This window comes from Taudactylus pleione, unplaced genomic scaffold, assembly GCF_031769625.1.
Source record: "Taudactylus pleione unplaced genomic scaffold, aTauple2 ptg000408l, whole genome shotgun sequence".
Taxonomy (NCBI): Eukaryota; Metazoa; Chordata; class Amphibia; order Anura; family Myobatrachidae; genus Taudactylus; species Taudactylus pleione.
The window spans coordinates 10011934-10039728 of NW_028284810.1; the positions used below are offsets into that span (position 1 = coordinate 10011934).

At 42.8% G+C, this 27795-nt stretch overlaps 1 protein-coding gene across 2 annotated transcripts in view; it reads right to left on the reverse strand.

Annotated features, from left to right (window-relative positions):
- The window catches only part of CFAP97 (cilia and flagella associated protein 97), an 80644-nt gene that overhangs the window by 10910 nt on the left and 41939 nt on the right, over positions 1–27795 (reverse strand). For both annotated transcript variants that reach the window (XM_088447007.1, XM_088447008.1), the window contains exon 5: positions 7828–7990. In XM_088447007.1, the coding sequence (XP_088303133.1) occupies positions 7828–7990 (163 nt within the window). The remainder of the gene's footprint in view (positions 1–7827; positions 7991–27795) is intronic.

Consider the following 27795-nt stretch of genomic DNA (forward strand, 5'->3'; position numbering starts at 1 on the left):
CAGAATGACCGGCCGTGCCACTGACCGAATCCGCTGGATTACCTTTGGTAACATTACCAGAGGAAAGATGTATCCCAGTTGGAACATCCAAGGTGCTGTCAAGGCATCCACCAGAGATGCCTGAGAATCCAGGATGAAATCTGTACCTTGGAAGTTTCTTGTTGAGACGAGAAGCCATTAGATCTAAGTCTGGGGATCCCCAGCTGGCAACTTTTTCGACAAAACACTCCCTGGTGTAATTCCCATTCTCCTGGGTGCACACTGTGGCGACTTAAGAAGTCCACCTTCCAGTTGTCCACCTCTGGACTGTAAACTGCTGAAACCCAATTTTCTGCCCAATGAAGGATGTGAGAAACCTCCCTCATTGCTAACCAGCTGCTTGTGCCACCCTGCTGGTTTATGTAAGAAACTGCTGTGGCATTGTCTGACTGGATTTGCACCGGTAAATTCTTTAAATAGCATTGAGGCTAAATCAATGCAAATCGAACTGCCCTTAATTCCAGTGTATTGATGGAGAGAGAGGCCTCCTGGACAGACCAAAGACCCGGTAAGTGACTGTCTAGAACCACCCCCCCCCCCCAGCCTGTTAGGCTGGCGTCTGTGGTGACAAAGGTCCAGCTTTTAGTAACAATTGGCACCCCTTGTTCAGATTTGCATCCTGTAACCACCGCCGTAGAGACTGCCGGGTCTGCAGAGATAATCTGAACATCTGCCTGTTCAATTGAGGAAGTAATTTTACCCATCAATAAAACAATTGGTTTTGTAGAGGTGAGGCGTGAAATATGGCGAAAGGAACAGCTTTTTCCCAATATCTGCATAACCCTGAGGACTGAGACATGAAACATCTGTAAAATGGTCCTTATTCTGGATTGCAGATCCTGAATCTTTTTCTGTGGGAGAAGCACTCTGTGACACCCGGTAAGTGACTGTCTAGAACCACCCCCCCCCAGCCTGTTAGGCTGGCGTCTGTGGTGACAAAGGTCCAGTCTTTTAGTAACAATTGGCACCCCTTGTTCAGATTTGCATCCTGTAACCACCGCCGTAGAGACTGCCGGGTCTGCAGAGATAATCTGAACATCTGCCTGTTCAATTGAGGAACTAATTTTACCCATCAATGAAGCAATTGATTTTGTAGAGGTGAAGCGTGAAATCTGGCGAAAGGAACAGCTTTTTCCCAATATCTGCATAACCCTGAGGACTGAGATATGAAACATCTGTAAAATAGTCCTTATTCTGGATTGCAGATCCTGAATCTTTTTCTGTGGGAGAAGCACTCTGTGACACTAAGTGTTGAAAAGTAGACCCAAAAATACTGTCCTCGGAGATGTAATTAAATTTGACTAGGGAAAATTATGATCCAGCCGAATCTCTGGAGCATGCTTAAATTAATCTGAAGAGGTTATTGCAATAGGGCCATTGATGATGCCTTTAGCAACAAATTGTCCAGATAGGCCAACACGTACAGTATATCACCTTGCTCCTGAGTAGGGCGACAATGTGTGCCATAACCTCTGGGAGCAGTTTACAAATAAAATGGTAGAGCTTGAAACTGAAAATGCTGATGCCCTACTGCAAACTGCAAAAGATGCTGATAAGCTCTCCATATAGGAATATGGAGGTAGGCATCCTTGATATCTATGGAGGCTAGAAACTCCATTTTCTCCATGGAATCAACGACTGACCTTATTGACTCCATGTTGAATTTTGCCAAAAGGAAAATGACCCGTCTGGTTTGTCTACCAAGAAGAGACTCGAGTAGAACCCCCGGCCTTGCTGTAGCACCGGAACAATTACTCCGAAATCAGAAAGCTCAGAAATTGCTTGCATAAGAGCTGCCTTTCTGCAACCATTCACAGGGAGAGGGGTGGACAAGAATCTTCTTGGAACAGGACCCTCCAAATCCAGCATTTAACCCCTGGTGACTATTCGACTTACCCAAAAATCCAGATTGGATTGAATCCAATTTTCCCAGAATCTGAGTAAGCAACCTCCCACCAGAGAACGGGTCCCAGACCCGTGCAGTCATTTGGATTGACCTACTGGCTTAGCAGCGGGCCTACTGGTGCCTGTCACCGTACGCCCCCTAAAGGTCCCTCTTCAGAAACTCCTAGGTGCACCTGAAAGTTTCTTCTACCTCGAGTCCGAAAGGAACGAAACCTAGAAGTTTTTACTTTTGTAGTTGTTACAGGAAGATACAGACTTTTTCCTCCTGTAACCTGAGAAATAATCGTATTTAATTCTGGACCAAACAAAGCACCTCCTTCAAAAGGCAATGCCTTAAAGCATGCTTGGATTCTACATTTGCCTTACATGATTTAAGCCATAGCGAACGCCTGGTGGAAATGGCCAAAGCATAAATATGAGACTACCTGAATAGTATATAGTAAAGCATCACCTACATAGATTAAAGTTTCCAAAATCAGATAAGCTACGGAACTAGCTTCAGGCAATTCCCTTGATTGAAAACCTGTAATCATTTGATTCATCCAAGGACTGATGGCCTTTATCACCCAGGCGCTGGCCAACACCGGACGCAGCAACACTCCTGACAAAGTAAATAAATATTTAAGTACTATCCATAGGATCTTTAGGAGTTAAAGACTGTGTAATGGGAATAACAGTATTCATAATCAACCTAGCAATAGGAGAATCCACCAAGGGTGGAATTTCCCAAAGCTTGGTATCCTCTTCCGAAAAAGGATAAAAGATACTTAAATTTTTTCGTAATATGAAATTTGGAATCAGGCTTTAACCAGGCTTCTTTTAATATTTCCTCAAAATGTGAAAATTCAGGGAAAACAGATACATGTTTCTTCTGATGTTTATAGAAAGAAACTGAACTAGTTACTGGAATAGCTGTTTCCGGTATATGCAAAGGTTCCCTGACAGCATCGATCAACATAGAAACTGCTGAATAAGAATGGGAGTCCTCCCTCCCAGTGTGCGGTGTCTTTCCAGTCAGAATCCAATTCCCCTTCTTCCTGTGAAGAGGTAGCTGTGCAACCTCTTCACCAGGAAAATCCACTAAAGAATTGCTTGACAGTTTTAGTGGCTAGGGCCCCTGCTGCCATTTTATTCAGGGACGTTGCCATCTGGATGAGACATCATCTCATATTCTGGGCCCATCTGGGATCTACCGAGGGATCATATAAAGTAGGAGCTTGAGTACAGGGTATCATATTATATTCCTGAGAGTGACGTAATTCACCTATGGCCTCAACCATAGACCTGGCCCAATCAGGTATCACCGGCTGTTCCGCCGAACCTCCTGGAAATTAATCCCCCTGTGAACAACCAGCACAGCACAACCCTGGGTTCATACCGTTTGGAAATGTTTTATCACATTTTATACAAGCATAAACAGTGACTGATCCCTGTTTTTTGGCCCCCTTGTCTGGCTTATCCATACAGAGAAAGACAGACAAGACAATCTAACCAATACAGATGGCTACCTAATCCTTATAAAAAGTGTAGCACTGATTGACTAGCAAAGACCAAGAAGAGGTTAATTAAGACATCTGTTGACTGCAGAAAAAGCCCCAGACTTTATTTGCACAACCAAAGGTAAACAAACTTATACACCCTTGTATGTTACTGCCTAAATTCTTGAGAACAGCGCAGTAAAACAAAAAATGCTATTATATACACACATATATACACACACACACACAAACACGCATACATACACTATAAGCCCAGAAATCACTAGGTTAACACATGTGTACTCCTAGTAAACTGCTGAATACTCAGCCATCCCCGCTGTTGGCTTTGCAGCTGTACTGATCAGCAGCCATAGACATACTAGAGGAAGGCGTGGCCAGCAGCAGCATCCTGCTTCACCGAGGACACCTGTTTTGAATGATCGCCTACGGCAATCTCCCGAAACTACCACGGCCCATGATGATCAAGTCACATGCGGCAATGATGACGTCACACCCATCAAGTCCCATGTTGCTGCTCTCCCTCCAGCATACTGTCAGAAACTGAACGCGGCGTGGTGCTGCCGAATTCCACATAGGCAACGAGGTATTTTATACATCTTGTTAAAGCTTACCTTTTCTTTGCCCGCGGCTCACTCTGATGTGTGTCCGGCATGGAGAGAGACCCAGGGACTATGTAGTTTGGGGACTCTCTCAGGGGCAGTCTTTAGAGTGGAACACAGGATTCACACAAACCTCTAACTAACTCCCACTCTGCTAGTGCTTGATGTCTGTTACCAGGAAGTAAGCACCCAAATCAAACATAAAAACAAAGAAATAAAACCTAACTAAAAAGCTAGGACCTATCTTAGCCAGTGCCTTACTCCAAGGGACTAAAAACAAGACTGAGCTTAGCATGGAAGGGGTGGGAGACAGTTTTCAATTAGCTAGTGTCCGACTCCACACCTCACTATGCATAACCCAGAAGTATTGGCATCCCCCAGATGGATAAAGGAATGGGTACAGAGTGTGCCGTGCTAGCCACTGCTCTATAGCCCCTGCATGCATCCTGTACAGCCGTACTGTGGATGTTCTAGGCACTTCTGCACATCCTGGTGGTGGTGGCCTAGCCTCCTCAGCATGACTTCATATGCTCAGGGCATCGTGGCTGGCACAGGGCATACTGCCGCCCTCATACGGCACTGTATTATGATAGATTGATGTTGGTAGAACCCTGTGTAAGGAAGCCAGGTATTCAGGAGATGTTGTACAAGTGAAGTAAACAAACGGCTCCAAAGCAGTAGCTGTGGCACCTTGCAGCAATCCGTGGTTCATTTACCACTAACTACTGTTAGCTAAATGTTTTACAAGTGTAATGAATATAGACTTCATAGAATCATACATAATTTTTCTTTTCTTTTTAATCAAGGTTTGTATTCTGACATTTAACAATTTGGGAAACCAAACCCAAGCCCTAATTTGCTTTGAAATTGTCCTAAAAATATACAAAAATACAGATAGAATAAAATAAATGAAAAAAGAAAGTATAATTTCTTATTTTCTATATAGCAAATTAAGGTTACAGTATAGTTCCAATTTTGGCCACGTGTTCTGTAAAAGTTGATAATTTGGCAAACTGCTAAAAAGAGTTATCAGTAAATCTATAAGTTTGGTTACTACCATACACAATGTTCAGCTGTTTGATTTGGTGACCTTGTTTCTTTTTCTGCATTTTAAATTTTTTCTTTGACACACTTTTGGGATTCTTCCTTTTAGCTCAGTGGTTCCCAAACTTTTTTGAATCACGGCACGGCTTACCTTAGAGTATCACCAATTTTTTCATGGCACCCCCAAGCCAAAAGTTTCTTATTGAGAAATTCAGGGATTAGGATCAGTTATGTGGTGGACAGGGCTGTGCTGCGGTTTGTCCAAAATTTTATGATTGGCAGCTGCCAGCAATGGTTTTGCCAATCACATTGACCATAAATAATTTGATTTGGTTCTAGGTCCACCAACCCGTGGCACCCCTGAAAGTGCCCCACAACACCCAGTGAACCACTTCTTTAGCTTCTTTCACAAAACCAATCCACAAGAGATTTTCCTTATTTTATCCATCAGCTCATCGTGTATTTACAGGAATTCCAAATATGTATAGATTTGAATGTCACTGTATATTTTAGGACATAATCAAATATACATTAAAAAGCTCTAAGCTGAAACTAACAGAAGTGGCCCCTTAACCGATTATTTTTTTCAATAAAAAAAAAAAAAAACTTATTAAAAACATTTAAATATTTAAGTAGAACCTTTGATCAGGCTAGAGACAAACATCCGATACTTCAGAGATTCCCCTTAGCATTTTTTCAAGCACAACATTATGCGAGTACTGTAATACATGGATTCTCTGACTCAGATTGGCAGAATGCGGTTACGGTCTCCTCCACGCGCCAGGCAGGCAATATCACTACATTATAGTATTCTGAGAAAGCAAATGGATCACGAACAGGTCAGCTCAGGGGTCAGTCAATGGCGGTCTTCATTTCCCTCACTAACAAGTGATGACTTGCTGGACAATTTACATAGTTCATGTACATTATTGCCTTAAGTATTATCAAGAAATGTTTTTAAACATATTCCACAGATCCCATTTCACTCCCCATAGGCAATACTTGGCAGGAATGATTCCTTTACACAACTGCTTGCGTTGTCATACCCCTCAGGCACATTTCCTCCATTGTTTCTGGTCTTGCCCATTGTTGCGCCAACTCTGGCTGGCTTTAGGAGGTTCTCCCTCGATAATTTCCCATTTACGGCGGAATGGGCTCTATTTGGAATGGTACCCACCACACAGAGTTGCAAGGGGATGTAAAAAGCTGCTCTTAGCTATTAGTGCAGCCGCCAGAAAAGTTATCTTAGAAAATTGGATATCGACCTCTACCCCATCTCTGCGGATGTTTCAAAATAAACTATTCCATATTTTAATATGGGCTGGATAGAAACCTCATTGAACAGGCAGCGCTTGGCCCCGCGATATTTTGACACATGGGAGAGCTACCTTTCCACTTTACCTGGGGAATTCCAATGCAGAGTTGAAGATACTTTGAAAAATACCACGTGGTATGAACAACGGCGACTTTTGGGAGATCTTCCCTTTAGTGCGCAGTGATCACATTGATCTTTGTGGTAGCTCCTGGAGGTTGGGTCTTGTTGTTGCATGCGGCTCTCCCCCCCTCTTTTTCTTTTATTTATTGAATTTCTTATTGCATTGGTTTATTATATTTACTGTCTCTTTATATCGATTTATTGTATTATTTCATCATTTGTGATAATAACTATTTCTGTATTGTGACTACTGCAAGATAGTTATCTCTGTTTATAACTAAGTATATCTAATCTTTTGTTTTCTGTTATGAGATATATAATTGTTTAAATGTCTATTTAAACCTATGCGACTATATTATTTGTATTGCATAGTCAATTTTGTATCACTGATGTTTTTTGGTGCTTCATACAATAAAAAAAACTTTATTGTGGAAATATTTAAGTAAGTCCCCATTGTAATATTACCCCTCAATGAAAATGAAACCCACCTCCATAGTAGTAATAGATTCCCCAGAGGCAATTCCCCCCCATCCCCATAGGTCCCCAGTGAAGAATAAGCCCCTCCCCCAAACGCCCCTTGGCAGCAAACTTCCTCAGTCAATAGGATTCCCAACCCCCTCCCTAACAAGTGGCAGTAATTCTTTTTTTTTTTTTTTTAATAAACCCCACCCCCTAGTGCCCATGGAGCCTCCCCCAGTGGGCTTGGATTCCCTGCCCCATGCATATCTAGTCACAGGGGGACAGGTCATCAGTCCCCCTGTGGATCTCGGCACTCGGATCAGCAATAATGCTTAGAGGGGAATTTCTTTGCACAGGATTTTAATTTTACTTTCCAACACAAGTTCTCAATAATGCTGTTTGCACGGCATTCAGGGGCACAAATTTGGTAATATACAGAACCGATCTCCTCTAAAATCGCCAGGAAGTGGAGTAGCAGAGACCATCGCTGGCCGCGAATGCATGCCATGCGACCGCGTCATGTAAATGGTTAAGTGTGGTCATAACGTAGACTCTACATCATAGGTACTGAAACAGTTAAATACCTGCAGTACATCTAGGGGGGCAGACTCCGTTAAATGCAAACTGCCATCGGCAGCTCGCCCTGCGCATTTGCCATCTAGTTACAGTAGCTTATTTCTGCAGGCACTTCTATAGGCTGTGAGCAGAAGTCAGCTACTGTTAGTTAACGTGGGGAGTCAAAGGAAAGCTGCGCTCACTATTGGTGAAGATGTAATATAATAAGTAATACTGTCACAATTACAAAGAAAAACACAGATGAAAAGAACAGCTGCAATAATATACTTGCCCGATGTGGTGGAAGAGCCAAGGCGGCTTGCGGAGGACTTTCCTGGCCTCGGGGATGTTGCGGTTGAGCTCAAGTATCCGGCTTGGCGCTGGTAGTCCATGAACTGCTCGGAGCGAGTCATGCCAACCGTTGGCTTTACAGATTCTAATCTCTTTAGCAAGGCCTGTAAGGCAATTAGGAAGATCTATTTAGGGCAGATGCAAACAAATTCAGCTATTTCTGTGCAACAAAACTGTATGTTCCATGTGCAAAAATATTCTCTTTACACTAGAAGAAATAGTAACCAAATGGGGTGAATATAAATATAACAACATTCAGTAATGGGAAATCTAGTGCACCAAGATAACCGCAACCGTAAACTGTTAGAATAATATCACTGTAAATTAAATAAAACATTATGGCACCTTTGGTGTATACCAGCGATTTTCAACCGCTGTGCCGCGGCACACTAGTGTGCCGCGAGCGGTTCCCAAGTGTGCCGCCGGGAGATGCCCCCCACAGCTGTATCTATTTATTTCCCTAACTTTGTGCCGGGGCAGCGCTGAGCTCTTCCACGTGGCTCAGCCGCTGCCCGGGCCATACCAATGGAGACGCGGCGGCATGACATCATAGGTCACATACGCCGCGTCGCTGTCCCGCCTGGACAGTACTTCACACTGCTGATGAGCAGTGAATGTGACTGCTGCAAGCCTGCACCAACCGGTGCTGAGGAATTGAAGGATCTGCCCAGTAACGCTACCGAGGGACAGGGAGCTCCAGGTATGGGGTCTATATGTATTATGTTGCTATCTGTGGGGGCCAGTGTAAATATGTTTTTTTTTATGTTGGGGGCAATTTGTAATATGTTGCTGTCTGTGGGTGCCAGTGTAAATATGTTTTTTTATGTGGGGGCAATGTGTATTATGTTGCTGTCTGTGGGGGCTAGTGTAAATGTGTTTTTTTATGTGGGGGCAATTTATATCATTTTGCTTTCTGGATAGTGTGATGTTTTTTGTTTTTTTTTTCATTTGTGGGCCAGTTTGTTTTATTTTGCCTTCTGGAGGTACCAGTGTTATTGTATTTTTATGTGGGGACCATGTGTATTATTTTCCCTTCTGTGGGGACCAGTATGATTGTTTTTTTTTAAATGGGGGCCAATGTTTTATTTTTGTTTTATGTGGAATCCAATGTGCTTTGTTGGTTTCCGTGGAGGCCAATAAATGTGCTTTAATTTCCCCCCATGGGGACCAATGTGCGTGTGCCATCATCGACTTTTTTGCTGGGATAAAGTATCGGGCACGTGCTCGCTTATCCCCGTATTCAATTAGAAATCAGCGAAAACGGGACCCGGCGGAAAGGTAAGTATCGAAAAGTCCTGACACTTTTGGGGAAATCAGCCCGTCACCCCCTAGAACAGGGATGGGGAACCTCCGGCCCGGGGGCCGTATAAGGCCCGTGGAATCATTTGGTCTGGCCCTCAGAGCTTTTTTTCTGCTAGCACCATCTGGCTAGCAGGGTGCCTAGAATGGTAACCCTGCAGCCAGAATCTATGCAGCAGTGCCGCCTGGAGCATCCTAAGGACGCTGCAGACGGTCACACCGCTGCCTTTACAGCTCCCCGGAGCATCCTCAGGATGCTCCGGACATTGCTGTAATCACTGGCATTGTGGTCCTGCCCCATGTGATGTCAAACAGAGGGGGCGTGGTCTGCACCAGGCCCGCGAATAATGTTATATATATGAAAATGGCCCTCGGCATAAAAAAAAAAAAAAAGATTCCCCACCCCTGCCCTAGAAGATGATGCAACATGGAGGATCACTATGGGTACCCCCGATTAGGCCTGCTGAAGGTAATTTGGGTTTTTAAACAGCCGCGGCAGGTGCATAAATGCAGCTTTGAAGAAGTGGTGAAGAATAGCACTTCGCTTTTTTTGGGGGGGAAAAAATAACTAGACCCATCAAATTTGGGGTACATGAAAATGGGTGCAAGCATATTTTTAAGTCCCTAAAATGATTTTTAAAAATTCTTCAATAATCAACCTGCTGCAACCAGCCGCATTCTATAAAACACCTGCCGCATACTTGGGGACCCCCCAAAACAAAACCTCTTTTTTGGGGTGTCCTATTGAACTTGTAATTTTTATTTTTTTTTACACAGATACCTTTTAAAAAGGGACATTCCAAGGGCTGCAGGGTAATTTAGTCTGCACCGAAAAAACCCCCCTATTCTGCACTTTTCTTTCGCCACCTAAACAGTGGTGAAATCTTATCCCCATATTCAATTACAAAGACTTTTCGCAGGTGCGAAAAATCTTTGTAAAAAAAAAAAAAAGGGGATAAGTGAAACTGGCGAAAATGATGTCATCGGCGATAAATTATCGCCGTTAACAGAATTTTTGCTCCAAATTAAATATGGCCCATAAGCTCAAAATATTACATCTATAAATCTCATATCAGAACTTGCAAAAAGACAAGATTACTACAGGAAAAAAAAAAAAAAAAAAATAAAATAAAAAAATCAAGAGTTATGGTAGACTTACCTAGATAACTACTTTTCTTCGAGGTCCATAGGGTCCACAGGGATATTATGGTTGGAGATACCAGGCAACAAACAGTTAAAGCTTCAGTTCCCATGATGCCTTGAGTTCTCCACCATATATACCCCTGCCCTTAGCCATAGGACTTCAGCTTAGTTAACAAGCCTCAAGGCAGGAAAGAGGAAAAGGAAGAGCAATCGTACATCAGAAACTCTTACACAAGATGAGGTAATCTGTGACCGAAAGATCGACAGGGATACCATGGGGACGTCCTAAAGCAGTTCCCCTAGGGTGGGGGACGCTCCTGAGCAGAAAGGAGAACTTGTCGCCCAAAGGAAGCATCCTGAGAGGCAAAAGTATCAAAGGCATAGAACCTAAGAAAAGTGTGGACAGAAGACCATGTGGCTGCCTTGCATAATTGTTCCGCAGAGGCACCACGACTAAATTCCCACGATGGCCCTACAGACCAAGTAGAATATGCTGTCACCGTACTTGGGACAGGGAGATCAGCCTGTGTGTACACCTGAGAGATAGTCATGCGTAGCCATCTTGCCAGAGTATGCTTATTAGCTGGACATCCTCGCTGGTGAAAAACATTTAATACAAAAATAGCATCTGATTTTCTAACAGTTTGTACGCTCCACATAAATACGGAGAGCACGAACTACATCCAGGGAGGCTTCACTTACAGAAAGGTCTGGAGTCTGAAAAGCTGAAACAATAATTTCTTAAGTCACATGAAAACGGGACACTACCTTAGAAAGAGAACCCTCCCTTGTATGAAGAACAGCTTTATCCTGGTAAAAAGTAAAAAATGGGGAGCGACAAGAAAGCGCTGCCAAATCAGAGACTCTGCATGCAGAAGAGATATCGAGGAGAAAAAGTGTCTTTGCTTTCAACCATTTCAAATCTATAGAGTCCAGAGGTTCAAATGGGTGGAGCTTGTAGCCCTTAAAGAACAAAAAGACAAATCCCATGGTGCTACCGGTGGAACAAAATGAGGTTGAACTCGCAGAACTCCTTGAATATTTTTTTAACATTTAGAAATGAGGCAATCTTCCTCTGGAACTAGACTAACCATGCAGAAACCTGCACTCTCAAAGTGGCCAGGCAGAGACCACGGTCTAAACCCGCCTGGAGAAAAGCCAGTACCCTGGAAATCCTAAACACCTTAGGATCATACTTCCTATGGGAACACCATTGACCAAAAGATTGCTAAACTCTGCAATAGATGCGAGTAGAGGCAGGCTTCTGTGCCCTAAGCATCGTTTGAATTACAGAACTGGAAAAACCTTTCGCTGGTAGGATGGAAGATTCAAGAGCCACGCTGTCAAAGCCAGACGAGGTAAGTCCGGATGCCGGCAGGGACCCTGCATTAGATAGAGGAAGAGTATACAGACTGTCTATTGACAGATTCTGAATGTCGGTGAACCAATGACATCTGGGCCAAGCCGGAGCAACCAGTATTACTGTTCTGCCTTCCTGCTTGAATTTTCTGAGAACTCTTGGGAGGAGGGAAATCGAAAGAAAGAGATATGACAGCTTGAAGTCCCATCTTACTGCCAGTGAGACCACGAAAGCTGCTGATGGGTCTCTGGACCCGTACCTGGGGGACCTTGTGGTTGTGACGCCATGAGATCCATTTCTGGTAGACCCCATTTGTTTACCAGGAGCTGAAATACTCCCGGATGGAGAGACCATTCTCCAGCGTGTATGTCCTGGCGACTTAAGAAGTCTGCTTCTCAATTGACTACTCCTGGTATGAATATTGCAGGAGATGGCCGGAAGATTACATTCTGCCCAAATCAGAACCCTTGTCACTTCTTTCATGGCTGCGTAACTTCTTGTGCCTCCCTAATGATTGAGGTAGGACACTGTCGTCGCATTGTCGGACTGGTTCAGCTTGCTATGCAGCTGGTCCTGTGCCATGACAAGCACTTTGTATACTGCTCGTAGCTCCAGAATGTTTATTGGCAGGTGACTTTTCTGATTTGTCCATCTTCCCTGATAAGGTGTGATGACCTGTTACTGCTCCCCATCCATGAAGACTGGCATCTGTGGTGAGAAGCACCCAATTTGGAATCCAAGGCACATTTTGTTCAGATGATCCTTTCTCAACCACCACAGGAAGGAGTGATGAACCTCTGGAGTAAGAAGGATCCTCTGGGACCTTATAAGATACTGTCCGTTTCACTTGGAGAGAATCAATTTCTGCAGAGGCCTGGAATAGAACTGAGCATACCCCACCATGTCGAAGGTGGATACCACTGCATTGCTAACAGAGTGGATAGCCTTCGCTTGTGCAGCAACTTGTGTATTTGCAATGATAGGTCCACAATCTTGTCCTCTGGCAGATACTACGTCTGTGCTCGAGAATCCAGAAGAGCTTTCAGATGTACATCTGCTGCGTTGGAAAAAGTGATGATTTCTTCTCATTGATGATCCAGCCGTACTTTTGTAAGCAGGCTATGGTCAGTTGAAGATGGTTTTGTAAAACAACCAAAGTCTGTGCCAATATCAGAAGGTCATCCAGATATGGCAGAATTCTAACTCCTTGACGTCTGAGATAGGCCAAAAGGTAGAGCCTGAAATTGGTAATGTAGCTGAAGGAAAGCAAACCGTAAAAATTGTTGGTGGGATGGTATAATAGGAACATGCAGATATGCATCCTGAATGTCCAGGGAAACCATGTAATTCCCCGGCTCCATTGCCAAAATCGGAGAGTTTCCATACAAAACTTGGGTACATGGATAAACCTGTGGAGGGTTTTTAGATTTATTATAGGGCAAGAAGTTTCTGATCCAGAAATAGATTGGAATAATAACCTCTTCCCTGTTGTGACACAGGAACCGGCATTATTACCCCCGCCTACATCAGGGAGTGAATGGCTTCCAGAAGGGCTAAAGCCTTGACTGCATCTGCTGGAGAATCTGTGCAAAAAAACTTCTGGGGAGGATGCCCCGTGAAAGTGATTGCATACCTTCGAGAGATCATTCTCAGACCCAGGCATCTGTTGTTTGACAACAATCTGCAAGCTGAAGAAGTTGGCCTCCCACCCACCCTGGGATCCCCCAGGAGGAGGTCCGCCCCATCAGGCCAGGGTTTTGTCATCCAGTTTAGAAGCTGGACGTCTTTCCGGGCCAGATCTCTTAGTTTGTCGCCTTCAAAATTTTGCGAAAACTAGATGTCTTAGAGAAAGACTGTTACCTTGCTCGTCCCTGAGGACGGAAGGACCGAAAAAAAAATCTGCCTAGACTTTATAGTCACTGTAGATGACAGACCTGCTGATTTTGAAGCCACCAGGAGTAGCTTTTATCCAACTCTGCTCCAAAAAGTACTTTTCCATAGAAAGGTAAAACTTCCAGCACCTTTTTTGATCCTGTATCAGCTTTCCAGAATCTTAACCAAAAAGGGCCCTGCATGCCACTATTGAAGCTGCTGATGCTTTAGAAGCTAAAATTCAAGCATCTACAGCAGCTCCTCCCAAATAGGAAGCCGCTTCTCGTATGTGGGAGATATACATCATCTGTTCTCTGGTAGCATTTGGTAGAGAATCTTCCAATGCTACCATCCATTCTTCAACAGCTTTGGCTACCCAGGCTCCAGCCATAGCTGGATGAATAACAGCCCCTGATGATGAAAATATTGTTTTAAGACATGCTTCAAGTTTCTTATCCGTGAAATTCCTCAGGGAAGAGGCTGACGGAATAGGCAATGTAGCATTTCTGATAAAGCGCATTACATGAGCATCCACAGTAGGAGATACCTCCCGCTTAGTACATACAGAAGCCAGGAAAGGATACAACTATGTTATTCTCTTATTCACATAAAAACATGTCAGGGTTACCCCATGCCTCATCCATAAGCTCGGTGAGCTGTTCAAATACAATAAACACCATTTTGACAACCTTCCTATGGTGATTAAACACTGGAGTCTTCTTACGATGAGTAGGATCATTATCCAGAATATCTGGGATTGAGTTAACCGCTTTCACCAAAGAAGGAACATCCACTGTGGACGGATGGTACTCCTCCCCCGAGCTAGACCCAGGAGAGGAACCCTGCGCATCATCTGATTGTTCAGATGATGCGTCCAAAACCATATGTTGAGTGGACTGATAAAATTATAACTTACACTTAGGTGCCTTAGTATCTACCGGTCTGCTATCAACACTAGATGGTGCCATACTCTAACTAGAATGGCCATAAACATCCTCCAGGAAGGATGCATAGGAGGTGCAAACATGGCATGCTGTGGACACCCCATCCAAGGAGGTATAGTGGGAGCAGCCATACGATCCACAAACTGCTTTATTACCTAGGAAAAAGAGGATACCTAAGAAGGCTCTTGTCCAGGGACTGGTAAACCGGACTGGTGAGGTGGCTCTTTATAACAGACAACACACAAACCATCCTTTACGTCCTGAGGGGACAAATAAGCCATACATGATTTACATGACACCAGCACAGAGGGCTCCTCCTCCCGTTTCCCTTCATCTTTTGACATGCTCAATAAAGGCAATAATTGCAATGTTATGTGGCAGCCTTCACAAAATCTTAATGAATGTGAAGTACTCAGATAAAAATCTCCACCCCAAAAGGATGGAGAGAAAAAAAAGCACTGATAGTTATAATTGACAGACAGAAATAAAAGATACAGCAGATAGCAAACAGTCACAAACAATGCATAAGTAATATAATTACAATCAGCTCTAAATCAACTACTCAAATACAAAGGCATGGTAGAATATAGAGCACTATATACCTTAACCAAGGGAGAGGTATATAGGGAGACTGACCCAAATCCTCCTGGGACCAACAGCTACAGAGCGCACCGAGCATGGACCGTGAAGCGTCTCATACGCACGTGGAGGGTAGGTGGAGATACCCAGAGGCACAAAATCCTTCGTAGGGTCTGCATCTGGGTTGGTTCACCAACCTCTCCTAAGCTGCGTTAACCAGCCGGGTAAGATGGCCTCGTGGCATGTCAGCAGAAGCGTCTGCGGCCGATCCCCACTGTCAGATTATAAGGCCCCAGTGGTGTAGTGAGGACACGCACAATCCCGGGCCCTGACTGCAGCGGCTTCTGGTGCGTCTCTGACACCAGAAGCAAGGACTGCAGTGCGCGATTCCCTGTAAGTGAGGCATCGCCTTACCTGACATCTCCGTGCGTCCGGTTCACAGTATTGCTCTTAGCAAGCTCAGCCGCGACCCGCCGGAATCACCTGCCCAGTTACTGGCGTTGCTGCCCGGCGAAGGTAGAAGGAGATGCAGTACATGCATCTTAATTTAAACGCTTAGCACTGCCAACCAAAAAATAAAATATAACATAAAAACTAATATTATTGGTGTCCTTGTGCACTGGATATTCTACTATGTACCGGGGTGTGCTGCAGGTAGATAAGAGGTGCCTATAGCCTCTATGATTTGAATAGAAAAAAAGGTATGGATTACCCCTTTGTTAGTGGTGTATTAAGTCTGTATAAGGGGAGTGTTTTATCCCATATCAGCTAAATGGTGGTGTTAATAGCGGTGGCTTGTCTTATATATAGAGCGTACAGCCTCTATAAACAATTTGGTGTAGATGCCAATTTATTGGATGATTTTGTTACAAATCTATCTTGGATACTGCATGTATGTGTATTCTCTGGCATTTTGATATTATTTATCTAATACTGCCTAGAATGTTTCAACTTGAATATGACTAGAACATGTATTGGATTCCCCTCTTTTTTTTTTTTTTTTACAGTGCAGCATCTCGGATCTGTTTATACCTTGCAATCTCTTAAAGGTGTTTTGGATTTTCCTTAATCAAAGCTAAATTTACATTTAATTAGTACAAATGATATGCAGAATTAGACCTGGTATATGCAATATTAATAGAGAAGTGCAGTTTGAGAATATAGACTGGCATTTCCCCACTTCATTGGATCTTCTGTATATACTTGATTGCAATCCTACAGAAACATATTTGATACATTGCACGTGTATTTGCACTAATGGACACTGTATATTACAAATATTGTAACAATGGTCTACTGATTTAAATACTACTTTGAACAAGTGCACCTATGATTGACATAGGTTTGTGTCCCAATATATTTCAACTTTTATTATAACTTTGTTTTTCTTTACCTCTATTAACTGCGGTCAATCTCATTTGAGTAGTTCTCTCATTGAGTGTCCTATGCTATCAGTATGACACAACAGCAGAAACGAAAATTGTGTAAAGCCCGTTTCACTGTTGTTTCTAAAGGTGCATTCACACGTAACGATCTGTACCACCAACGACTTGAAAGATATCGTTCATAGATTGTTCCTAGATCGTTCAAAGATCTTTCAAAGATATCTTTCAGTGAGTCATCCTGCCACATCTCTGAACAGGGAAAATTGACGATATCGTCCAAGTTGGCCTGCATGCATGGACGATGAAAGATATCTTTATCGTCCATGCGGGAACGCACATCGTTGGTCGTTGATCATTCACTGCCTAAAAATGAACGATATATCGTTCAACGATATCGTTAATATCGTTCTGGAAAATCATCCCGTGTGTATGCAGCATAAGGGTAATCTACTCTCCGGTTATCTCACTCCTCATAGATAGCAATTTGGCAGAGGTGAGAGGCAGCAGAATGAGGAGTAGCAGATCTATACCCTGACCTTCCTTATTACTGTTATTTTCTTATATTGAAGAGGATTTGATGACGTGAAAGGTACAACAACTAGATGTTTAAAGCTATTTGCAGATTCCATGTGCTGAGACTTTAGGATATTGCTATCAGCAGATTTCATGTGTATATATACTGTTGAATATATCGCCTTACATAGAGAGACAGCAATCCTGTGTGCAATTGTTTTGTATTTGTTGCTTTATGTTATGTATGTGCAAACATTGATATTGACAATCATATTGGAATAAATCATTGTTGCGATTGTGATATCTGCCTTTTATATGATGTATGTCTTATATGTTAGGTGTTAGTTGGATGACATTTGAAATGAAATTAGCTTTTAATATAGTATATTCTAAAAGTATGTTTTAGAATTTTCAATGTTCTATTTAAGGAGTGCTTGCACAACAGAGTTTCTTCTGTCTGTCTTTTCCAATTATCATATTTATCTCTAGCGAGCACCGCCAATGCCGTACAATATCTTGGTTATTTTCCCCATATCATGCATATTTGCTATAGGAATAGTGGTTTGTTGATACTTGATAAATATTATACTTAATAGGAACTTTTTTTTACCTGTGCGTCGTTATTCCCATCCTCCCTTTTCCTTATTTGTATATACATGTACAGTTTATCTACTGTGAAATAGTGGTCATCTTTTCAAGGGTTAATCTGCCATTTTGGAGAGTTCCTTAGAATCCTGAGGTTGCTACAGTCATAGTAATCATGCTATAAAGTATAGGCTAGTTTTATTATAAGCATGATAGGTTAGCAATGGGGAAACATGTAATTTGGTTAATGATAAACTATTATAACAATTACAACAATAGTAGATGTAGATATAATGTATAGAACTGGAATAAATAATCCAGGTCTTATTAAATTGGAAAAACAACGTTCTTGATGATAGTGCGGGCAAAATTTAATAATAGTTATATTTATATCCGGTTTTCAGCATGGAACACATTTTAAGTTCTAGATTGGTTTACTGTGACAGTTGTATGGTCTAGATATAATGAAATACATATATTACAATATAAATATCAAATATGTGGATGATGCTGGTTGAATATAAATAAAAAGGATCTAGTCACATATATGGTTAATGCATTTATTTACATATAATGGATCTAATTTCATTATCCAAATTTAGCCCTTTTGGGGCTAGTGTGTCCAATTCAATAATAAATCTCAATTCTTCTTTGTTAATGGGCTTGGTGTAGTCTCCCCATCTCCATCTTTGTTTAACTTCATTTAGTCCAAAGAATTGCAGCCGTTGTGATTTCTGTAATGTGCTGAGAGTGGGTGGTCTCCTCCGTCCCCTTTTGTATGTTGGAAATATGTTCGCAAACTCTTGTTTTTAGTGGTCTAATTGTTCTGCCCACATATAACTTAGGGCAGGGGCATTGTAATGGATATATTACCCCCTGTGTGTGGCATTTGATCCTATCCTTGATTTTGTAGGTTACATTATTGCCGGGGGAAGTAAGTGATTGTCGGTTGCGTTTGCGTTACAGAGGTAGAAAGCATGGGAGAAATTTTACTTCCTTAGTGGGAGGTGACGGTTAAAACTGGTATTCCATAGGTTGGATAGCAAGGAGGAAGTAGCTTAACTGGACACCCGCCCACATGATTCCCTGGTTTCCATTGAAATCAGTCCCAGTAATTACCCAGGATGCACTGTGTTCCAACCGGGACACGGAAACTAGAAGTGCTTATAAAACTCAGTTTTCTTTAATTGTTTTACACGTTTTAATAAAATTATTCATGAGTTTAGATAAAGGAGTGTGTGCAATATGCTCGTGTATATATAACGCTTTATGAAGAATGTTAACAGCAGTTATTGTCTTTCCATGTTACTTCCGGGCTTCAACCTATGAGAAGGTGGCATAGGGTATAAAAGGAGATTATGTCCCCCGTGAGAATACACCTTGAAAAAAACTGAAGTGTTGAAATGCATCAATAATCAGAGGGAGAGAAGCAGCGGACTCCATTACATCACTTGGAAGAAATCACAGCACCAGCATTAACATTTCAGGTTTTATCCCAGGACAAACCTAGTTTTGCTTTATACGATCTTTGGTGCGCTTAATACCCAGAGCCGTAACTAGACTTTTTGGCGCCCTGTCTCAGAAAGAGCATTGAAGCCCCCCTCATTTTTTGAAGGGACATAATGCACCCAAAAAAGGGCCATAGCTTCATGGGGAAGGGCCAGGGAAGAGATAGGGGAGGGCAGGGGATGCTGGGGATGAAATAAGAGGAAGCTACAAGCAAGAATGATAATAAACAGAAATTTGACAGGCCCAAACAGCGCCCCCCTGACCAGTGGTGCCCTGTGTAATGGCACCGGCCGCACTACCCTAGCTACGGCCCTGCTTAATACACCTTCCTATTTGGTACGCCGCTTTAAACCACTGGTGATGGATGTATTGTGTTTTAGTAGAATATATATCAAGCTGTTTTTTTTACATACAATTATGCAGAAACTGCAGTTTCTGCTTAATTTTATGTATTGTACTAATGGCACAATGCGGGAGATTTCACATCATCATCAATGGGGACTACGACCTGACCCATATGTACTAAACCCCCAAAAGCAAAGCTTTTCGGAGTTTAGCCCCGGTCGTTTACACCTTCTGTTGTGTTGCTGTATTTACGCTTTAAGGAGAAGGTGAACTCCTTTTAGGTCTTTAGCTGCATCCGTTTTGAAGCGCAGAGATTTACTATTTACAGCTTTTAGTGCAAATCTGCTGGACATCAGATGCAAGATAGTGATCCCTAGTTATCCTAGCACAGTGTTTCCCAAACCCGGTCTTCATGGCCCACTCACAGTCCAGGTACTAAGGATATCCATGCATGAGCACATGTGCCTCGAAGTTCTAGAGTTCAGGCCATGCAGCAGTGGGGGCTGTAGAAACACACTTGTTGCATAACTATGCTTCCCACAGCTGTTCCAACTTATTTATATGACACATGGCCTTCTTAAATGTCACAAAGCAGTTTCACAAACACTTGTGTGTCCTTCCTTTGCACTTACAATTCCCAATCTACAAGTTAATTCCATTATTCTTATTGGTATATTGTCATTTTATCTATGTCTGCAATGCACAAACTATTATACAGGGCAATTAGAGCAAGAAATTACTCCAGTTTATATTAATATATATTAAAGACTATATATTACTGAGCTTGGGAACACACCTGACCTGTAGGGAACACAAAAACAAATATACTAGGTGCTTCAGTAATGGGTCTGGTAATATTGGACCTAAAGCAGCTGACCAGAAAAAGGATGGCCCCTGGATGAGATAAAAGAATAGAAATCTGGGATCGCTAAAGTATCAAAAAATAATAATTTAAGGGAGTCAGGAAACCGGCGGCCAACACTAAAAGCCCGACATGGGACTAAAGATAGGCGTCGAAATCCTGACGCCTATCATTAGCCCCACGACGAAATCCAGACACCCGGCATACCAAACCAAGGTAAGCTGGGTGTCTTAGGTTCTAGCCGTGGGGAGGGGAGAGGGGGTGGGGGGGGCTTAACTTTAGGAAACCCCGGGGGGGACTTAGGGCTAGGCACACCCCCGGGAGGTTTAGGCTAGGGGGAAGGGGGGTGGGGTTGGGGTTAGGGTTAGGCACTATAGGGAGGGTTAGGGTACTTACCACCCCCCCGTTGGGATTTTCAAGCCGTCAGTCTTCCGCTGTTGGTATTTAATCCGGCGGCTATTCAGCCGCCTGCATTACATACTGATTCGACAAACAAGTGAATGCTGTCCGACTTATATGCAGCAGTAAAGTTGGAGCATTGGAAAAATAGCAGCAGCAGGTACATGGCAATATAGTGTTAGTCCATATGAACAGTCACTATGCTCAATGGCATCATGCAATCCAAAATGAAAGCTGGGGAATATGATCCGTTTAGTAAGCAGCAGCAGTGAGTTGGTGAAAATATTGTAGCAATCCGTATATACAGTTAAATGACAAAAAAAATATTACTATAAAACAAAGGAACTATGCCAATAACTAAAACAGAATAAAATATAATTGGAAAAGAAAAAAAAATAGGTGAGAACAGCAGCGCACCTAAAGTCTCATATGTGTGAGCATGACCGCTGCGGTATACCTGTACTCCTGGTGGAGACTGTTAAATGAAGCCGTGATGGCAAGTATCATTGCAGGCCGGTAATCACAGTCCGGGTCCGTGTCTGGTGGCATGCCACTGTGAGGGCCGTGCACACTGATGTATGGAGCTAAAGATTTGTTTCCCTTTATATGGGAAATATATGAGTTTACAAGCATCAGCATGTAGACAAGCCAATGGTCCAGTGCAGAGCCGTAACTGAACATTTTGGTGTCATGTGCCAGAAAGAGCATTTGTGCCCCTCATATTTTAAATATGGACAGCCCTTGCCTAAAAAAGGGGCATGGGGGAAAAAAAAAAAAAAAAAGGGGGGCGTGCACAATAGTATCCCCAATTCAAATTATGCCATACAGTAGTGCAACCTTATTCACGTTACACCATACACATTACGCCGCACAGTAGTGTCCTTTACACATTACGCCGCACAGTAGTGTCCTATACACATTACGCCGCACAGTAGTGTCCTATACACATTACGCCACACAGTAGTGTCCCTTACACATTACGCCACACAGTAGTGTCCCTTACACATTACGCCACACAGTAGTGTCCCTTACACATTACGCCACACAGTAGTGTCCCTTACACATTACGCCACACAGTAGTGTCCCTTACACATCCCGTCCTTCATTAATATGTAAGGTGCCACATGCGATATCACATGCGACCGCAGGAGCGCACAAATTGGGCATACACACTGCACAATATGCCCGATTTGTCGTTCCATTTTGGCCAAATCGGCCTGATATCGCTCCAGTGTGTACTCGGCTTAAGAGACCTGGTTTTAAAGATAACAATGCAAAAGCACAGGCGCTCAATGAATACCTCAGTCTGTTTGATTTAACAATCGATGTTCAAGCATGGAAATCCATAAAACCTGGACTGTAAGAGGACTTTGAGGACTGGGAGACATTACTCTACCTTTTATTATTTCATATGCATGAATTGTACACATTTATATCAGAAGTAATTGCATTTGTTTTTTGTTTACTCTTTTTTTACTGAAGATTTAAGGCAAGTGATACAAAATACATGTATTGGATACAATTCACAAGTACAATTGTTGTACAGGTTGAGTCTCCCATAACAAAATAATTCCGTATTTCGGAATATATGGATATGACTGAGATAATGAAACCTTTTATTTTTGATGGTTCAATGTACACAAACTTTGTCTAAGGCACAAATTACACTGTACAACAAATACTTTTAATACTTTCTAAAAATAGTCATATATTACTAATTTGAGGTCAAGAAAAACTAAAATGATTTCAGAATGTTTTTACTAGCTCTATTTTTTGAGCTACACTACTTGCACTATACTGTATGTACATTAGTAATATAGTCATAGTGAAAAGCTATTTTAAAATAATCTGATATTTTCTTGAAAGAAAATAAATAACAGTAGTTTTAAATCAATCACAAATAAGAACACAGAACGAAACAAACATACAGCATACAAAACAAACATACAGCATACAAAACAAACATACAGCATACGAAAGTACTATCTAATATAGTGGCCTATTCATGGGGGTGCTTTCTCTTTGCTTGTCGCTTGTACTCCTCTTCTGGGGCATCTCTTGTCACTGTCCAACAGTAGTGATCACCTACCCTGATATCTTTGTTCCATTGCTGAAATGTCTTGGTGGAATCGCTCACTATGCTTGTCACTCAGTGCACCACAGTTATCTTGTGTGGGTAATCCTGTGAATCGCATATATTTGAATAGGGGAGGGGACAAATAACTGAATCATTTAATTGGGTGATTAGGCCCCGCCCCCTCTGCGCGGAACGCAGATTGCTGGTAAGATTCTCTCCATTCTGCCCACTTCACTAGGAATACCCCTACATCGTCATAAATGGGCTATATCTTGGAGCTCAGAGCTAACAGAGTTTTAAATGTCATTTTCATTGTTTGCATGCGGAAATCAATTAGAAGTAACTATTTTCACATCGGAAACATTTTCATTGTTGTGCAGTGTTATAAAAAATATTGTATAAAATGACCTGCAGGCTGTGTGTATAAGGTGTATATAACACATAAATGCATTCTGTGTGTATATTTGGGTCCCATTCCCAAGATATTTCATTATGGTATGCAAATAATCCACAATAAGGAATATTTCGTTATCCAAAATACCCCTGGTCCCAAGCATTTTGGATATGGGAGACTCAACCTGTACACTCCTTTGCTGTGCCCATGCATCATTCACTATAGGTTCTGGAGACAACTGACTGAACTACGAAAGTGTTTGTCCAAATTGGACATATCATTGGGACATGGCAACTTGTATACTTAAGAATCACTGTGACTTCTGTTTTATTACCTATTGACTCAACTTGCGAACAAGGTAGTTTCATCTGCCAGTTAATACCTAGCCTGGCTTTATTTGGTTTGTTCCCAATTGTAAAGCACTGCAGATAATGCTAGTACATAAACAGCACTATATGTTTCTATACAGATAGCACTATATTGCAGGGATGTGCAGTCAGGGTAGGCAGAACCTCCCCTGTCATACTCCCTCCCATGCTCCAGAGTTTTGATATAAAAACTATTTTTATACATGCGTGCCTCCCCAGTCATTGACCTCACCGCACGTCACTACTATATTGTGAATAATCTGCTTGGAAAAGAACGAGGAACATGTCTGCTGTGGTGTTACACTGCTGCCCTCTACTGGCTAAGAGAGCTTATCGCATTCAGTTTAGGACACCATTATTATAATCACCACCACAAGGGTGCCCGCAGCGCCTCACATAATATGTAAACAGAAGCAGTGCAAATAAAATAAGATAAAAAAGAGCAAAAGCATTATAGTACAAAACATTGCAGAACATACGATGCAAGCGATATAACTACTGCTGCACATGCAGTCATAATACCCACAAAAACAGAACCAGCAGAACACAAAAACTAGGTGCCATTGTTGCCAAAGGGGAGAAGAATATGGAATAAGTGAGGGAAGGAAAAGTAAAGGAGGAAAGAGGGCCCTGCTCATGAGAGTTTATAATATAGAGGCCAGGGGCAGACAGATGGGGCTACAAAGAAATGACAGTGAGCAAGGAGCATAGAGCAGTGGGAAAAAAGCTGGAAGGCTTTAATAAAGAAATGGGTTTTGAGAGCCTGTTTAATACTTTGAGGAGACATGGAGAGTCTGATAGGGAGAGAGTGTTCCACAGTTGGGATACAGCACAAGCAAAAACTTAAAGGTGGAAGTGGGAAGACGTAATATAGAATCATGGTAACAATACAGGATAGATAGATAGATATAGATATGTGTGTGTGTATAATATATATATATATATATATATATATATTCAGAAAGATAACAGGCGGCACTCTTGGACTAAGAAAGTAAAATAGCCGGTGCTTTATTGCTCGTTTCAGGGTTAAATTTAACCCCGAAACTTTGCAATAAAGCACCAGCTATTGTTGTGCCCTCTTAGTCCGGGAGTGCCGCCTGTTATCTTTCTGGCTTGTGTGAAGGGGGTCAGACACCCCAAAGTGAGTACCTTGGCAGGCTATTTGAACTCTTATGTATTCTGAGTGTTATATATATATATATATTATACACACACACATACATACACATTTGTGTCCTGCACTCTCATCAACCAGGATTCATCAATGGGGTGCTTTCCAAAATCAGATGTCTAATTCAACACATACCGCTATCCAGTCTCCTGGAAGGAAGCACTCGCTAAGTATACAAAAAGTTCATTAATAAATCAACAAGTGTCGTCACAATTGGTTATTTAAATTCATAATTGTAATCCATACTCTGCCAAGGCCAGATAAATTGTTAACGTTTCGATCCAATTATGGACCTGTCTCAAGACTGGCAAAAATACGTCAATCGCAAGTAATGCATAATATGTTGTTTCACATTACATATAAAATAATAAATAAAAAACAAACAAGAACAACACACAATAAGTCACAAAACGTTCAAGTGTGCAAAGTCAACATCGATAAATAGACAAAAATAATGGAAATAGTGACACAGTCTATCAGGTTCCAACTTTAATCATCATATAACGCATATTACAAGTGTCTCTGAAATGTGATATATAATACCCTTACCTAGATGCCCTACGGGGTTGCAAAAGAGTGCTACACGGATAAATTTAAATGTTTAAGTCATAGTTACCAACCCATAAGGTCTAATAAACATACACCATTATAAATAATATGAGATATGGTAAGAACTTACCCTTGTTATCTCTATTTCTACGAAGTCCATAGGGTTCCACAGGATACCTTGGGGTATAGGCGATGGCGGCAGACATCCAGGCACCACAGAGTTAAATTTTCAGCCTCCCAGGATGCACTGGGGTCCCTCTCCTATACCCCGCCCCCGAGCCTCAGGCCACTCAGTTTCGTAACAAGCCATAGGCCGGAGCAGGAGCAAAAAAGAGAGAGAAGACAGTCTGGAACACACAAGAATCACATTCTCACCAGAAGATGGAGAAACCGGTGACCAGATCAAAGCCCATCTGCAGTACAGGTGCGACAGGGCGGGAGTCCTGTGGAACCCTATGGACTTCGTAGAAATAGAGATAACAAGGGTAAGTTCTTACCATATCTCATATTTTCTATTTCAGGGTCCATAGGGTATCCACAGGATACCTTGGGGATGTCCCAAAGCAGTATCCTTTAAGGGTGGGGACGCTCATGTGCTGTAAGGAGAATCCGCCGCCGAAAGGAAGCATCCTGAGAGGCGAAGGGATCAAAAGCATAATACCTTACAAAAATATGGACAGATGACCACGTGGCTGCCAATCACCGCTGAGGCGCCACGTCGAGCTGCCCACGAAGGACCCACAGACCTAGTGGAAGAGCTTTATTAGAGGATGGAACAGGAAGACCTGTGAATCCATCCTGCCAAAGTTAGCGTAGTGGCAGGCCAACCCTTTTTATGGAAACCAGAAAGGACAAAACCGAGAGTCTGATTTCCTAAATGGACTGGTACGGTCAACTTAAATTCTTAGCGTCCATACCACAGCCAAATAGGCCTCACCAGCAGACAGGACTGGGGAAGTAAAGGCAAGCACTGCCCTGTTCCTAGGAAAGATGAGAAAAAGGGAGGTCTACATGACAGAGCCTCCCATTCTGAGATCCTACTGGCCCAATTAAGAGCCAGAAGGAATACAGTCCTAGCCGTAAGCCATTTGAAATCCACTGAGCCCAGTGGATCAAATGGCGGTCCTCAGAGAGCCCTAAGGACCACAGCCAAATCCCAAGGAGCCACAGGTGGAACAAAGGGATGCTGAATATAACGTACACCCTGCACAAAGGTGTGGACATCAGGAAGAGTAGCAATCCTACACTGAAACCATACTAACAGGGCAGAAACCTGCACCTTCAGGTAAGCAAGGCGAAGACCGTTATCTAAGCCCACCTGTAGGAAAGCCAACCTCTGGATATCCGGAATACCCGAGGAGCCTAGCCTCTAGGGCGACACCTGAAAGAAAGTATACCATACCTAATGGTAAATTCTTGCAGATAAAAACTTCCGAGCTCTTAGCATGGACAGAGCCCCTGTTAACTATAGAGCTGGAAAAACTCCCAGACCTTAAGAGGGCAGTCTCCACCGCCACACCGTCAAGGACAGACAACCCAGGTCTGGGTATCAGCCAGGATCCTGAGACAACAGGTCCGGGCGTAGAGGCAACAGCTTCGGAGTGTCAACTGAGAGGCTCCGAAGATCTGAGTAATAGTGCCATCTGGCCTACGCTGGAGCTATCAGCAGGAGCGTGCCTCCTTCTTGCTATTACTGGAGGAAGAAGGGATAACGGAGGGACGAGGTACACAACTTGGAAGGTCCACTGGACCTACCTACGTCTATCAGAAGAGTCATCTCTGAAAGGCTCCACTTGTACACCAGAAGATTGAACACCTCCTGATAAAAGAGGACATTTCCCTGAATGCACGTCTTGACGGCTGAGAAAGCCTGCTTTCCATCTGAGGATTCCTGAATGAACACTGCCGATGACGGCAGGGATATAGCCTTCCACCCAAGCCAGAATTCGGGACACCACTGTTAGTGTCGCCTGACTTCGGGAACCTCCTAGGTGGTTTACATAAGCCATCATGATGGCGTTGTCAGACTGTACCTGCACGGTATTTCCGTGGAGGACCTGTCCTGCATGCTGGATAACCTTGAATACTGCTCAGAGTTCTCAGATGTCTATGGGAAGCGCAAAAACTACTGGTGTCCACCTGCCCTGGAACAAGTGTGGACCCGTCACTGCTTCCCAGCCACGGATACTGGCGTCCGTCGTCAGAAGCACCCTGTCCGCAATCCCAAAGGGGGTGCCCCCTTGTTTAGGTGAGCTTTCTGCAGCCACCAGGCCAGAGAGAGACAAACCTCTGGGGAAAGCCTATTGACTTTATCCTATGGGGCAACCCATCCCATCCGGAGAGGATCAAGTTCTTTAGAGTGAAGCTGGGTACTCTCCACCATGTCGAACAGCGACATCCTGGAACCCAGGAACCACATTGCCAAGTGAATAGACACTCGGCGACTCTGCAGGCAACTGCGTACCTTTGCCTGTAATGCAGAGATCTTTTCCTCAATCACAAAGATCCTCAGATGTTGGGATATGGAGCATCCTCTGTGAAGAATCAGAGAG